This window comes from Pteropus medius, unplaced genomic scaffold, assembly GCF_902729225.1.
Source record: "Pteropus medius unplaced genomic scaffold, Ma_sr-lr_union100, whole genome shotgun sequence".
NCBI classification, from domain to species: domain Eukaryota; kingdom Metazoa; phylum Chordata; class Mammalia; order Chiroptera; family Pteropodidae; genus Pteropus; species Pteropus medius.
In genome coordinates this window covers 18,643,502-18,659,410 of record NW_024340701.1, presented here as the reverse complement: position 1 = coordinate 18,659,410, position 15,909 = coordinate 18,643,502, and the positions used below count along the sequence as shown (strand labels likewise).

Sequence of the window (15,909 nt, the reverse complement as noted above, 5' to 3'; positions counted from 1 at the left end):
TGCTAGCATCTAAACTAATACAATAAGCAATTACTAAAGCTACAGTGACTTGAAGTTCAATCTTTACATTCAGCAAGTTTAAATCCATTCTTGTGATTTTTGAAACCTTATTTATTAACTGAAAATATTGCTTACTGATAAACTTGCTCAAACGCTATTGCTGAATGTACAAGTCACTGACTATGCCAATACAACGAAGATAACCACATGTTTGAGGATTGCAATGTGCCAGACATTCACTGGAAAAAAAAAATACAACTAAAACAAAACTCACACAACAAACATCAGAATCTGGACACTTCATATCAGTGTTTTGAAGTGTTTCATTAATATCTTAAGACAAGTGTATCAAAACCTTGGCATGATTAATTTCAAGTCGCCAATTTTGTTTTTACTAACATCAGAAAGTTATGGCTACACTGCCAATGCCGGGTCTGCTTAATTTGACTTAAGAGTTTAATATGACTTAACATTAAAAGCTCACACTACCCCGAAATATATAATTTCACGCATACGGTGACATTCAACATTCAAGTGCCAGTGTTTTTGTACTGTCTTTTGGTCAAGTTTCTTTAAACTTTCAAAGAATCACTTTTAGGCTTACAAAAATAAATATTTGTCAAAATGTTCAATAAATATTACATAAAACTAGCAGCAAAAAGTATCTAGAAATCTGTCGTGTGCAAATAGTTTTCTTCCCAACTATCACTCCCATGGTCCCAAATAAATTTTAGAATCTAGTCCCATCCCCCTTCCTAGACAAGCTGCGTTCAACAATCTCCAAGAGACAAAATAAGATTGGAAGTTTAAGGACACGCACACAAGACATATATATAAAATTCTCTGAATGTGCAATAAAAGAAGTACTTTGTAAAAAGTTATGGGCAAAATGTACAAGGGCCTAAACCTAGACTAATTGAAATAGCACCATAACAAATGACCTCAATACTGTCAAGTGCACCTACTTAATAAAAGTTTTAGAACAAGGCACAATACACTTGAAAATCTATTGCACTTTAGGAAATTTTTGCCGTCTTCCTATGCCACTGTAAAAAAATTGAGCGTTTTGATCACCGCATTCTGGCCACAAAATCAGCACAGAATTCAAAGTGGCAGAGGCATTTTAGTGGTGGACAATGCTCATCTTTGGCCAGATTTAGCATAAACAGACTATAAATACAATGGAAACCTATGCAACTAAAACTGACTAAAACTGCACTGTATAGCAGAATTGACACCTTGTGCAGTTATGTACATATTTCCAACCTGTGTGATCTCAAATATTTCAGTTTGTTACTCTTCTGGAGCCATTTTTACAAAGTCTATAGTAAGCCAGTTTAACATCTCAACGCAGCTTGAACAGAGTAATGTGAATCGGCATTTAAAATAAAGCCTGCTGCATTAATTCTTCCTGTTCATACCCTCTTGACCAAAAAACATCAACACTAGCATGCGTTATTAGACCAAAAATCATCCAGGGCCCTAACGAGGGCTGGTCATTGCTGTGGTCAGCCATTCTACCATTTCAGTTTCATTTATGGCAGGCATTTAAAAAGTCTAAGTAGATGAATTCTCCTAAAAACCTATTTCAAGTTATCAGACCTTTAAACTTTCCCTGTAATAGTATGCCCACATTTGGCTAGCTCATAATGATCTGCCTAAACATTGAAAGAGGAATTGCTGTATTTTACTTGCATTAACTTTGAAAACTGTGCTTTGAATGTATGCATGTACTCATATCATACATCACCTCATCATGACTGGAATGGCTTGTTTAAAGACTATCAGGTTCTAAATACCTATCCAGGATAGAGTGAGCAAATCAGAACTTTAATACAGTTTGCCACATTAGAAACTAATTCCATTAAATATGCTTCAAGACGTTTGTTGTTTGTTTTCCCCCAATCTGCAAGTATCAAAAAGCCCTAATGCGGGCTACCGCGTAAGTATTTTCCTTATAATATTTATGGATGAATCGATGATTCCTGTTAAGTTGTATCACACCTGTGTGCCAAGGTTTGATTTTAGCCCAAGTTCAGTAAATTTATTTTGTCAAAACAATTGGTATCTTGAGCATTACTGAGCCAACAGGACATCAAAATAAAAAGTTGTCTAAAGTTAAAGGCACAGTACATTAACAAACAAATGATCCTCAGTCACAAATTATAAATGCAGTTTGGGATGGGGGTTGGCGGGAGGGGAGTTAATCCAAACTACAGCAATGAAGTCTTCAAACCACCTTCTGAACAGGGCTGCTGATTGTTCCTTTCACTTCTTCATGTGACCTTGAGCTCCCTTAAAAAAAAAAATTTCAGTGGAGAATCACAGCTGGTAATGTACTGCGAGTTCTTGAAGCTACACAAGGTATAGTCTGGCTAAGTTACATGTGGTTTCCATATTAGCTTGTTTGGCAGGGTGACCTACTGTAAAGCAGGTTCAGTTACCCCACCAGTCAACCCCCTGGGAGTTGTAATTTCCTCCGTATCCATCACTGTTGTAAAAGCCTCCATAGCCACCTAATGAGAGATAAAAAAGAAAAAGAAATTAAGTCATCTACTGTTAAATACCATCTTTCCCTTCTTTAAGCACTTTGATTTAAAACTGTAAAAAGCAACCTACAGAGTTGAACTTCCCCAATATTATGCTCTTAAAAAATTATTTTTTCAATTAGAATTGACATTCAATAATTATTTTATGTGTTTCAGGTATCCAGCATAGTGATTTAATTATGCTTTGAAAAGGATGACTAAAAGGAAAAAACCCTTCCCAAATATAGTGAGGTTAAAAATTTAATATTACCTCCACCAAACCCTCTGCTGCTGCCATGGCCGCCTCCACCACTGCGGCTGCTGCTCGCACGGCTGCTGAAGCTGGAACTGCTGCCACCACTACTTTGTCGATAATCTCTGGCACCAAATCCTCCACTGAATCTACTACTACGAGGACAAAAATGTGTATTGGTTCATATGAAGATGAATTCCCACTAAATAACTCAAAATTCTTGCTAAAACTTCCCAATAACCAGCTTCTAATTTTTTCAATTCAATCGATTCCTCATCCAGCCCCATGTTCCTTAATAGTGTTTCGAATGGCCTTAGCCATGAAAGTCTGCCACTGACTTGTGTCACCCTTTTTACTAATACCCCCAATAACACAAAGGATCTAAGCAGCCTGAGAAAATTGTTTGTTAACCTTGGACACAGTACTCATCCCTCTCATTATATACCACCTGTAACTCACCTCTTAGATCGTCCACGACTGCTACCCTTATAGTGGTGTTCATAAGCCATGTTTTCTAACCAAGATGGCACCTCTTGTTTAGCTTCAACAAGAAGATCCAACAAATCCTTGGTGATGTTTACATTTCTTTCATTAAAGAAAGAGGTGGCAAGGCCTAAAACAGTTCCGAAAAATACATAAATTAAGGTTTTCCATAAAGTAGCACGGTAATCTTACTTTTGTCAGTAAACAGAATATTTAAAAGGGTAAAAATTGCTATTTAACCAACTTAAAGGTTCCTTGAACAAAACCTAACTTTTCTGTCACTTCTATTGCTAAAATATACTTTTTAACTGCATTCCTTGGAAATAGAGTTCTTGTAACTTAAGATCCTGAAACATTCTTCACTGCATGCGTCACACTGAAAAAATGAACAACCAGACCATCAAGTAACCTAACCACACACACACTTACCAAGGTTTCCTACACGTCCTGTACGGCCAATGCGATGTACATATTCTTCAATATCACTTGGCAAATCAAAATTGATAACATGTTTTACATTTGAAATGTCCAGTCCTCTTGCTGCTACCTGGAAGATAACTTTTGTTATATATGGCCCACTTAAAAGAAAACCAACAGTTGAACATGAAGAGATTATATTAAACATACTGCTGTAGCCACTAGTATTGGGCTTTTTCCTGAGCGGAACTGGTGAAGGGCCTCTTCTCTATCTCTCTGAGATCGGTCTCCATGGATACTGGTACAAGCATACCCTTCACGGTATAAGAACTCCTCCAAAGAATCTGCACCCTTTTTGGTCTCCACAAACACTAAAGTCAGTGAATCCTTGCCTAAATTTGAAAAATTACAAGGTTTTTGTCAGTAATAGAGGCTTTGTTCTCTTTGCACTAAGTAAACATGCAAATAGAGGTAATCCAAATTCTCATTACCTAAGCCACCAGAGTAATGCTAAAATTATTCATAATTTTACCTGTTGCATTTAGAAGGTCAAGCAGAAATGACCTTTTGTCTGACTCTTCCACCCAAACTACTTTCTGTGTGATGTTCTCAGAGGTAGAGCCAACTCTTCCTACAGCCAGAAAGATATATTCATCCAAGAAATCACGAGCAAGCATCTGAAAGGAAAAAAAATGATTTTATTATCTACTGAGACAAATTCCTAAGTAAATAAATATTGTTCGCAGCCCCAAACAATACCTGTATTTCCTTAGGGAAAGTAGCACTAAACATCATAGTGTGGCGAACTCCCTTTGGTGGCATAGTATCTTGTTCAACTATTCTACGTATTTGAGGTTCAAACCCCATATCTAACATCCGATCAGCTTCATCCAACACCAAGTATCTGTCGCAAAAAAAATTGTTTAAAATTTGAGAAGAATTTTAGTATAGCTGTACCTGTGAAAGTACAATTATATTTTCTTTCAGGTAGTTATTAAACCCCTCATATCACACAATTTGATGCACGCACAGCCCAGAATTTTTGCCACTAAATAAATCATCCAAAAATCACACAGCCAAATTAGCTCTTACTATTTGACTCTGTCCCACAGTCTGGTTGTCATTCTCAGCCTCTACTAAGATGTCACTGATTTTTTAACATTAAAATTACGATGAGCAAAATTTTCATAAAAATTATATAACTAAAATCACTTCTCAGTCTTAAATTTTAGACAATGCTAAAAGAAGTACTATAAAAGTAATGGCCAATATTTTTAAAAATTAGCACTGTATTCTCCATACATTTAAAAATTAACATACTTGCAGAAGTCTAATCCAATCTTTCCTCGTTCCATCATATCCACTAGACGTCCTGGAGTGGCTACTAACAAGTGACATCCACGTTCTAAGTCTCGAATCTGCTGACCAATATCGGCACCACCATAAACCACACAAGGACGAACTCTAGATCGGTATGAAAACTATAAGCAAAGAAATGTTACCAATTATAAAGCAGAGATTTTTACATGGTCATAAAACATTTCATTAAAATCCACCAGAAAGCCAATAACCAATGTATACTTACTTTCCTGGCTTCCTCATAAATCTGTACTGCCAATTCTCTAGTTGGTGCTAATACCAAGGAGATTGGGTACTGTTTGCGGCGCCCATATCTTCCATTTTCCTAAGAAATTAATTTATAAATTAAACTCTTAACATCTTTTTAAAGATTATGATATATTCCCCCCCTCTGTAATTTACAGATTCCGTTTGAAAATTGTTTTTTGTTAAACAGATTGAAGTCTTAGTGTCATTTAGAAAGCTGTCTCTACAGCTACCTACAAAGTTCTACAATAATTTCCTGTTTTATAAAGAAATATTTACCTTCATGGCCCTCAAGGCCTCGCCTGGACCATCAGAATAAATCTGACTCAAGATGGGCAAAAGAAATGCTGCAGTTTTTCCAGACCCTGTTTAAGAGAAAGCACATTTAATTCAATCACAAAAACACATTACTTTTGAATAAGTGTTGTTAGATGACAGTGTTTGATAACTGCCCCATTACCAGTCAATTAGTAATTTCACTTTACACCCAAGTAAATTTTCTAAAACTTAACAGCTAAATTGAAAATACCAAGTGACTTGTTTGACCCACCTGTAATAGGAGTCAACAAACTAAGGCCCAGACTATTTATATCTTTGTAGATAAAGCTTTATTTGGAATACAACCATGCTCGATTAATCTACATATTATTTATGGCTGCCTTCTCACTATAAAAGAACTGAGTAGTTCAGAGATCACATAGCCCGTAAAAATCAAAACATTTTGTTGCTTTACAGAACAAGTGTACAAAACTGATTAATGATGTAGTATTCACTTCTTTCCATTTGTGTTTGTAAAGAAAGCAGGAATTTTGCCTCAAAAGTGGTGTCAATTTCAATTTCTAACAATTCTGTATAAGTATATATTGATAGTGTATAAAGAATGACATTCTCTTCCATAGGAAAAGATAACAAATAATTCAAGTACTATGTATTTTTAGTGGGAGAATTTTGCCCCCCGCTTTCAAACTGGTTCAACTCACAGATATAATAGTAAGTCTTATACTTAATTCAGAGGCTGTTCCCAAAAGATGGGAGGCGCTATCTTACCCCACAAAGGCACCTTTCCCTTGGTCACATTTCTATGTGCCACAGGCTATTCTCCAATCTTATCCTACTTTTACTTTTATCAAGTGAGCTTACCTGTTTGGGCACAAGCCATCAAGTCTCTTTTCTCTTTGATAATAGGAATAGCATGCTTTTGCACTGGAGTCGGGCGAGTATAACGAGTAAGCTCAATGTTTCCCATAATAATTTCTCCCATCTCAACATCACTGAACTGTCAAGAAATTCAACAGAGTTAAATAGCTAGAAATGCTATCTGGAGCCATTTTTGTTTTCTACTAATACAATAATGATAAAAAACAACCATTAGCTGATTTGTACTTACAGTTGCTTTAAATAAAAATTGTTACATTTTAGGGGAAAAAAAAAAATCAACCCTGTGGGCTTAATTTACATAGAAGTTTTGAATTCTTCCTATGTTTGACCCATTCCCTATTTCATATTAATGGTAACACTGAGCTAAATTCTCTCCCTTTCCATAAGCCAATGAGGTCAGTTTTTAAATTAACTTTAAAGAATTGTTAAAATAAAGGAAGCATGAGTCTATACATGCCTTTAGGAAGCCCATCTCATTTTGATGTACTGTAAAAACATTTACACTTCCCCCACTGTCTTAAAAGATCAAACGAAGATACTTACACTTTCAATGTGTGGAGGACAGTTGTTGCCTGTTGCCTCAACTGGAATATCGTCATATTTCTCAAAGTTAATCCCAGTGTTGCCTCCAGAAAAGAGTTCCCTGAAATAAAAAAAAAAAAAAGTGTAAGTTTGTTATACTAACTAAGAAGGCTGCATCACAATTAACATGCATTTCAGAAACCTACTGTTCCAAACGTTCACTTGGTGGAAGCGGTTTTGACCAATCATCCTCATCTGATTTGTCACACCAGCGACTATTCCCCCCTCGTTCAAATTTGCCGAAGCCACTTCTGTCACCACGGCTGCCAATGCCATCATAGTCACTCCGTCCACGATCATCAAACCTGAACAGCACAATCAATTAATCAATCAGAAGCACATTAAAAATTATCAGATTCTTACCACTACTCTAGAATGGTACCTGGAGAAGCTGAATTATTCATTATGGCTAACCTCAAGAATGTCAACAGCCCAATACTGGTTTTCTCTTATTTGTCAAAAAAGGCCCTGTAATTAGCCAGATTGTATGTGTCATTTACATTTTCTAAAATCAGCATCCTTTTTATTTCTATAAAGTTATACAGTCTACACAGGCCTCATTTATGCTGAAATTAAGAATCAAGTCTTAATATATTTGAAATCAGCATATAACTTATACCTTTGTTAAAGTTCTCATCCACATATATTTAGTGGTAGAGAAAAGAAAACAGCATACCAACTATCAATTGTCCCAATTATATTAGGATGTCATTTAAAGGACAATTCACCTGTGTGACAAGACTTTGCATAAAAAGTAGAAAATAATCCTTACCTGAATTAAGATGCTTTTATAGTTTTAGGCCTGTTTGCGAAAAATCAGGACACACAGGACTAACCACAGCTATTAGGCGCATGAGGTCAGTTCACCACACTTGTGTAATCAAAAATATAAGGTGTTTAAAAATTGTCATATAGAATTATCCACAAAAATCTCACCCAATTAGGTCATTCACTAAACTTACTTTTAAATAGAATACATAAAACTAGGAAAATATAAAAATAACTGATTTCATTTATGCCAAAGGGCATGTTCTTATTCTTATCTAATTTCTATGTAACAAGTTCAGTTTAGTAAAGATCTCTTACAGCTAAGATGATTTAAACAGACGTAATACTTAACATCCCAATAAGTGGTCTATTAAGGGTGGAAATATGTTTAATGATCAGAGTACAGGATGAGGACTTATCAAATTAAAGACCAATTCCTAAATTGCTGTTCTGTGCACACGTGTAAGACAATTAGATAAAAAAATCACTTACCTTCCCCTTGACCCAGTTCCACGATCACTGAAGAAGCTAGACTTCCCTCTTGAATCACTACGAGATCCAAAACTGCTGTATGCATCCTTATCTTTACTAGAACTCCACCCTGAACTGTCTTTATCGTAGAATCCTTTAATTAAAAAAAAAATTTTTTTTACCATATTAATTAGTAATTAACAATACCTTGACATAATTCTTATGTTTCTAAATTTAAAGCCCTCCACTGACTTAATTTTCTCTCTACAGGCTGGAGGGACAGTGGAAATAATTCTTATCATGGCACTAAAAAAGAATCAAGATTCAGAGCTGGTTTACATTAGGGAACGAACACAAAATGTTTTATATCTCCAATTCTCTCCACTAGAAAATACGGTACACTAAAACCGAGCAATCTATTTAGAAATATTCTGAATAAATATCACCTCTAAAAGGTCAACAGCTATTCCTGTAGTGCAATGATTACGGTATTATGACAATTTAACTTCCACTCATTTTATAGGTATGAATGAGCTTACTAGGAAACCAGTTACCACTGTTTCAATGTTTCTTAGAGGTGATATTCATTTAAAACATTCTCAAGACTGTCAGACTACTTGGTTTAATATAGTATTTTTCAGTTTCAACAGTAAAAAATTTAAGAATGGTGCTTTGTTCACATGAAATATATATTGTCAGATGAGAATCAAGAATACCTCAAAAAAAAGGAAAATCCACCTCCCTACTCACTCTTAGTGTAGGTAGGTTTCTAGGGTACAGCTATAAACATTCAGTAAGAAAGAATGATAAAGATATAAATTAGCCAGATAGGCAGAGGGTTTAAAGACAAGCAGAGGGTTTAACTAGCTTCAGTGACACTTTATTAAATAGAGATTAGTTTACAAGTTAAGATACTTTCATTCAGCCTTCTGCCTCTATTATTAACCAGCCTAGTGACCAACATCCTTAGTTATCAATAGAATTGAGTTAGGTAAGAGCTCTTTCAACTCTAAACTTGACACTGCCTCTTCCCCTTTGATTTTTGTCACTGCACCAAAGCCCTAAATATACATGGGGTCAATTCCTGCTAGTACATTCTAAGGAATAACAAGAACACCCATGATGATAAAGACAAACTTTGCAGTAACTAAAACCTTTATCCAGTATCTTCCTCCGCCTGATCTTTAAATGGTTTTCCTGATCTTTTTCCTCCAAATCTCGGAGCATCTATTCTACATCTATATAGCATCCAAACAGTTGTCCCATCATTTGAGACATCTACTACTTTTCTATCACGTTACGAACTAAATGGGAAAAGACCAGGTGGTGTGATACCTTTCAGATAAAGCCTTTCAAATGAAACAGTTAAAGGAAGGAAATGAAACCAGAGAATCACTCCCAACTTATTGGGAGCGTGCCCAACACTATACACCCTGTTAACTATTCTACAATAATCTCATCTTCATTTTGGCACCTCTGCAAGACAAAAATAACTGGGTTATCACCATGCAGTTAGGTTCACATAGTAGGGTGCCCACTCATCTTTTTCAAATTGAAAGCATGCTGTGAAAGATTACAAACACAGATTAAGCACAAGACTAGTGAAATTGTACAATATCATGTCCTTGGCCTCGTAAGAGCATGACACAGGAAATGCAAAATTTCCCACTGTGACATTAAATGGGTTTTCCCCAAGTAATTAACTCCTAACATATGAACCAGCTGACAGAAGCAGAGTAGAGTTTACAAACTTCCCAAGGTGCCTCCTTTTCCCTGGGCTCCAACTTCTAAACTCAGCAAGAATTAGGTCTACAAATTGCTCAAAGGACTTACCTTTAGTAGCTTCTCTGTTCCTTAAGTGAGGAGGAATATAGCGCCCTTCTAAGAAAAAAAAAAAATACATATATATGTGTATATATTTATATATATATAAAAAACTAAATGCCAAAAACCTTCAAGTTAAAGCTTTTTTACCAAAACGTGCACTATTAAAAAAATGGTTCTGAATAATTTTTTTTTAAATCCCTAGCCTTCTTAGTCAGACTGCTTACTTGGAAATTGGGGGGAGATGAATTCAGTTTTACTTTTAACAGGTTATTGCTTTATAAATAAATTTTTAAAAAGGAGAGGAAGACAAGTTTGGCAAACAAAAATTTGACTTGGAACCTAATAGCTGAAGTTTACAAATACAAAATGTTTAACTTGCCACTAAAGCTTAATTTAACACAATTATTTTAAAGGCCTGCCATGGTTTCAGAATTGTCATAATCTAACAAAATGATTAGAACTCAAGTATTACAACAACAACCTAAAAGACTACCATGTAATAAATCACACAATTAGCCATTAAGAGGCCTTTTTTTGTTTCTATCCTAGTAAATTCCAAACAGAATATATGTGAAAAAGCTGAAAAGAGGAAGTAATTTCAAGAATTTGGGAGTTTTAATTTGGGGCTTGCTGAAAAGTCGACTGTCGCTCTGTATGCAAGCAAGAATACAGCCTAGGAAATGGATGAAAAGGCAAAAAGCAAACAATGCATATCCACCATATGAAGTCAACTCACTTTATTACTAGTAAATCTACAATTTAATTTTCCTTTTTCCCTCCTGGGTTGAATTAAATATTAAAGATCTCTACTAAACTAAGATGATCAATTCTTAAAAGATTCTTAGCATGGGAAATAAGGTGAAATTTAAAACAAATACCAAGTAAAACTATGTGTGCAGTTAGGTCCCTGCCTAAAAATGACATGTTCTTTACTACGTAATACAATGCTTTAAGAAATAGTGCTTTCAAACCCTACAGCCTGTACTCATCTTTTTAGATAATAGGTTGGAAGAGCCCTAAACTGAAGCAAGTCTACTGCCAAATAGAGATTTCCTTATTACTAATCTCTAATAAGTCTCAAAAACAAACAAAAAAAAACAAACAAAAAACAAAGAAACAAACCTGGGGAGGGGAGATCACTTTTACATCTAACTTCTTTTCCAAAGGAAAAAAAAAAATGCCACATATGGCATTTTGAATCCTAACCACCCCAAGATTCTATCTAGCTTTATTCTATTAGTTTCATGTTCTTTATAAAAAAGGGGTACTTGTAACGATTTAAATATGTGAATGTTTCCTTTACTGATCAGGGAGAGACACGACCCCATCACCTCTAAACTGGGCCCATATTCATAGACAAACTCTACTAAAGATTATATGTTGTACAGTTTTTTAAAATCACTTTTACTCAAGAAAACTAATCTCTTTTATTACCAAAAGGTCATGACGCTTTAGATTGATCAATTACTACATAATTCTACGTAATTCTTTACACAGTAAATACTACAGGAGAAATTCTTAAATTTTAAATAAGTTCAACAAAATAGTATATTAAAATTCTAATATTTGGTAAATTCGTAAAATGTTTTACTTACTGCTGGCTGTACTTCCTCCACTCTGATTATCTGAAGAGTTCAGGTCTAGGCCAGCAAACTAGAATAGAGTTATAAAATCGTTAGCAGCCCACATGCTGAAATATTACACTAAAAACTCTAAAATTAGTCTGCCCGCTAGCATTTACAAGCACTAGTCCCGCCTCACACTTAAGTGACACTCTTAATGTGAAAGTGACTAAGAATGTGCTTAAGACTGTAAGTTCTAAACAAATGCAAAACAGTATTATGTACACACTTGGCAGCACATCAAGACATCGGTGCTTTCCAGTAGCAACTGGGTCCAAATTTAGGTCATTCATTCAAAATGAAAAGCTCCAGAAATTAAAAATTTTAAATGTCAAATAGATAAGGATTAATTTTAGCTCCAATCACATGACGAATGTCTCCAATGCCAATCTTCTACTTGGATTTTAAATTTACAAAGCACATCTGAAAAATGATAGAATTTTAATTCCTTTATCCCTAAATATTGCAAATATTTTTAATTAGTATAGCACTCTTAAAAAGATTAACAATATACATAGTGAGCACTATGTTAAGCACAACCCTGTGAAGTACATACCTATTCATTTTCCCCTTTTCGCCACTGAGGTAAGTTTAAAGACTGGGCATAAATGGCAGAACTGGCATTCAATGCCCTTAAATACTTGGACATTTCACTACCTTTAATCTCCATTTCCACCTATCTCCTTACACTGGTAGCTCAAAGGTTCAACATTCTACAAAAAGACCTATCTTCATTACATTCTGTAATGACTAACCAGGAAGTACCTTACAAGCAATGGTGGTGAGGGGAGGGGGAATACGTGCCCCAAGAAATATTTTAAAAGCCACGAAAGACCAAGTCACAGTACTATTGCCACCTGTCTGCAAAGGTGATATACTATACCACTAAGTAGTCCCTTCAAGATGATACTGTCAAAATTGCAAGCATAATCAAATGGAGTCACCGAAAATTGGAAGCACATGCTAAGACTTAAAAGAAAAATAAAAAACAAAAATCAGCTTAGTAAAGACTTAAGCACCTTATTTCTACAATTTCTATTAGCAAAAACGCTGCCAGGCTTTCTCTGCAGTATTTATCCCAACAGACTGATACTTCGAAGCATAACAGGAACAAAAACTTTTTGCACTTCTTACATACAAGTTTTTATTAATTTTACATTAGAACATGAAAAGGCAACTTTAAACGCTAAATTATTAGAATTACAGTGTTGGAATTTTCTTTGTCAATGCTTGCTGCTGAATTCTAAGGACTGCATGTTCTTCCGAATTACATCAACTACTAATTTAAAGTTAATTCCTGCCTAGAATCTTAAAATCGGCACCAGCTATATGGAAAATACTAAAGCTGGGGGTAAGCCTGTGCTCGACACGATTTTTTGTCTGTGCTTCCATTCAATATATGGTCTGAGCGATTTAGAGGATTTGGTACAATTGATTCATTAATGGGGAAAAAATGCTCCCAAAGAAACATCGTTAAATCCCCCAAAGAAACATAGTTAAATCCCTAAAATGTATTAATGTGACTACTCAAAAATCATCAATTTATCACTAAATTCCATTTTAGAATTATTCCAAGGTTTATTTAATGGCTCCAAACATCCCACAGCTTATCTGAAGCGTAGTGCCAATGTTGCAGAGGGATGCAGACTTCCTGCCACCAAAACGCGTTAACCACTCGTCCCTCAGCTCTCACATCTTCCTCGCCTCTTCCCCCCAACACGCTTAAAAGAGGGATTTCCAGTTAAGACGACACACCTAATTCGACCTACTTCAAAATTTTATTCCACGGGCTGCAACAAGTCAACAAAACTTTTTATTTTCTCTCAAGTCACATTCATTTATTCCTCGGGCCGAGTCAGACGTCGCTAACTCAAGAACACTCTTACAACCCGTGATACCCATACCCCAAAAAAACGCGTGGCCATAGGCTAAATCTCCAGTGAATACCAGGAGCCGCCCCGGTATTCTCTTGAGCCCAGAGCCCAGCGCCACCGCGCAAGCAGCGGCCCTTTACTCCCTCCCCTCCCCCCCCCATTCCTCCCCGAAAATTCTGCGTCACAAAACTTTCCACTCCGGAAACGCGGCCTCCCGGGCTGCAGCGCCAGGCCTGAGGAAACCTGGCTGAAACGAGAAAACCTGCGGAAGGAAGCCCGGCAGGAACAAGATGCCCACTGCGTCCTCCTTTCCAGGTCCTCGCCGGCCAGGAGCCCGGCTGGTCCAAGCCTCTCCCGCTAGTGGGCCGCAGCGCCACCCAGCACCACACAAAGGAGGCCGCCGCCATTACCCCGAGCGCAGGCAGCCCCCTGCGATGCCCCCTCCCACATTCCAGGGCCGCATTCCTCCGCAAACGCGCGCGCTCACACACCCAGACACACATACACCAACGCCACCAGGTCTCCAAAACACGAATCCGAGAATCGCGCGCATTGAGGGCCGAAACCCTTGGGAGGCCAGAGTCCCCATTCGTGCACCGCGAATCCCCCCCAACACCTACGGGTCACTAGTCAGCAGAGGTTCGCGCGTGCGCGTCTACGCGAGCGCGCGCGCACCCCCTCCCCCTCCGCCCGCCTGCGCAAGCACACACAAAAGCCGCCATTGTGCTCGGCCCGGGGACAATACCGCGGGCCAAACCGGGGCCCGGGCGACAGCCACAACCGACATTCCTGCCACCTTCCCGTTTCTCCACAGTCCCGGACCGTTGACACTCGCCAGCCCTAGGTACCCCGGAAATGGGAACTGAGGGTGTCAGTAAGCGCTGCGCCACAAGCCAGGTTAGATCAGGGGAGAGATTTGTGCAGCCCGGTGGGGTCCTTCCTGCTCACCTGCTGGTCCAGCCCGAGCGCATTTTCCACCGCCACATGACTCATCCCTGAAGAGTACCGAGAACTCGGAGTCTTCCGCTGCTGAGCGAGTGTGTTTGATTCACCGCGAAGGTCCTCTCACGGGAGAACTGCGGCTCTGGAACGAACGGCGCGATCACGGACCTAATATACCCACTCGCGAGACTGCTACGTCAGCACGTAAGACGTGTACCCTCCCTCTCACACCCGCACTCCCCCTGCCGTTACCACTTCTGCCTAGCTACTGCGCGCTCGTTGACTCCTAACCTCGCGGGACTTCTTAGTCTCGTCCCAGGCTCGTCGTCCTACCTTAGATCTCAGAGTGCCAAATGCTATCCTAGTTAGGTTGCGCTTCTCTTTCCCTGTTCTCAGCTAATAACCTATCCTGAGTCTCGCGAGAACTCGCTTTCCGCCCAGTAGGAGGCCTAAAATTTCATTTAGGCTTTTTTCCTTCTCCCTACGCTCCCGGATTTTGCTGTAACTTTCTTTATAACACGCGCCTTCTCTCTTCTTTCTCTCTCAGTCCGCGGACTTGGAGATGTCGCTAAATTTCTCTCAGCCTTCGCTCTTTTGCGGGCAGCTTCCCTGAAATCGGAGTTAGGCAAAAAGAGGCTTCAGAGAGCGGCAGGTCACGTGACCGCAGGTGTCGGGCGCGGTGGCCATTTTGTGGAGCAGGAAACCGTGGCTTAAGTGCTCAGAATGCGAGGCGGGGGGGAACCAGGAGAGGAGAGGGAAGAGGAGGGAAGAGGAGGGAGGAGGAGGAGGAAGGGAGAGGGAACGGAAGGGGAAGGAGGAGGGAGAAACTGAGGAGAAAGGAGGGCGGGATGGTTGTTGACCGGCTTGGGGTTGGGAGGAGAACTAGTGGTGCAGGCTGGTGGCCCGACGCTTTACAGCACAGTTGCCTAGACAGCAGGGCACCGCCCAGAAACGCAATAGTCCCTCACAGGTCACCCCAGACTCGAGCTCGCTCTTGTGCGCCCAACCCCCACGGCGAGGAAACAATGAGACACTCCCCCGGAACTTGAGAGGGTGGTTGCGCACCCTCTGGGACCCCGGCCCTCCGCCTTTCCAAGGGCTACGCGAGGCCCCTAGTTTCCTCTCGCGGGGCACCCAGAGGCTTAGGGCTGGTGGCTTCAACTTGGTGCTGCCTCCCACCTAAGATAGAGGACCTTGGGGAGCCAGAAGAGCTCTCCTAAGGAATCGGGGGTGTTTGTGCTAGGCGCAGTCGGGGCCTGCCAAAGGACGTGCTTTGGCGTCATCGGCCTGGGGTCAGAGTGACCCTCAGGCCACTGCGGTAGAAGGGGAACGGGAGGAAGTGGGTTTCTGCCGTCGAAAGAACCCCTTCTTCTGGCCCT

General features: G+C 39.0%; 1 protein-coding gene across 2 annotated transcripts; it reads right to left on the bottom strand.

Moving 5' to 3' along the window:
• Positions 1-567: 567 nt before the first annotated feature.
• DDX3X (DEAD-box helicase 3 X-linked) lies at positions 568-15,007 on the bottom strand. 2 transcript variants are annotated; one of them, XM_039888663.1, is made up of 17 exons: positions 14,537-15,007; positions 11,688-11,745; positions 10,099-10,146; positions 8,287-8,419; positions 7,173-7,331; positions 6,988-7,087; positions 6,427-6,562; positions 5,566-5,651; positions 5,267-5,365; positions 5,002-5,162; positions 4,441-4,585; positions 4,214-4,358; positions 3,892-4,073; positions 3,694-3,811; positions 3,241-3,394; positions 2,800-2,936; positions 568-2,516 (listed from the first exon to the last, which is right to left on the bottom strand). In XM_039888663.1, the coding sequence occupies exons 1-17, from the start codon at positions 14,579-14,581 to the stop codon at positions 2,437-2,439; spliced, it is 1,986 nt and encodes a 661-aa protein (XP_039744597.1). In that variant the 5' UTR covers positions 14,582-15,007; the 3' UTR covers positions 568-2,436. The 2 variants fall into 2 exon arrangements, with proteins under 2 accessions (XP_039744597.1, XP_039744606.1); XM_039888672.1 differs by having other exon boundaries at positions 759-2,516; positions 2,800-2,933; positions 14,537-14,768.
• Positions 15,008-15,909: the final 902 nt, after the last annotated feature.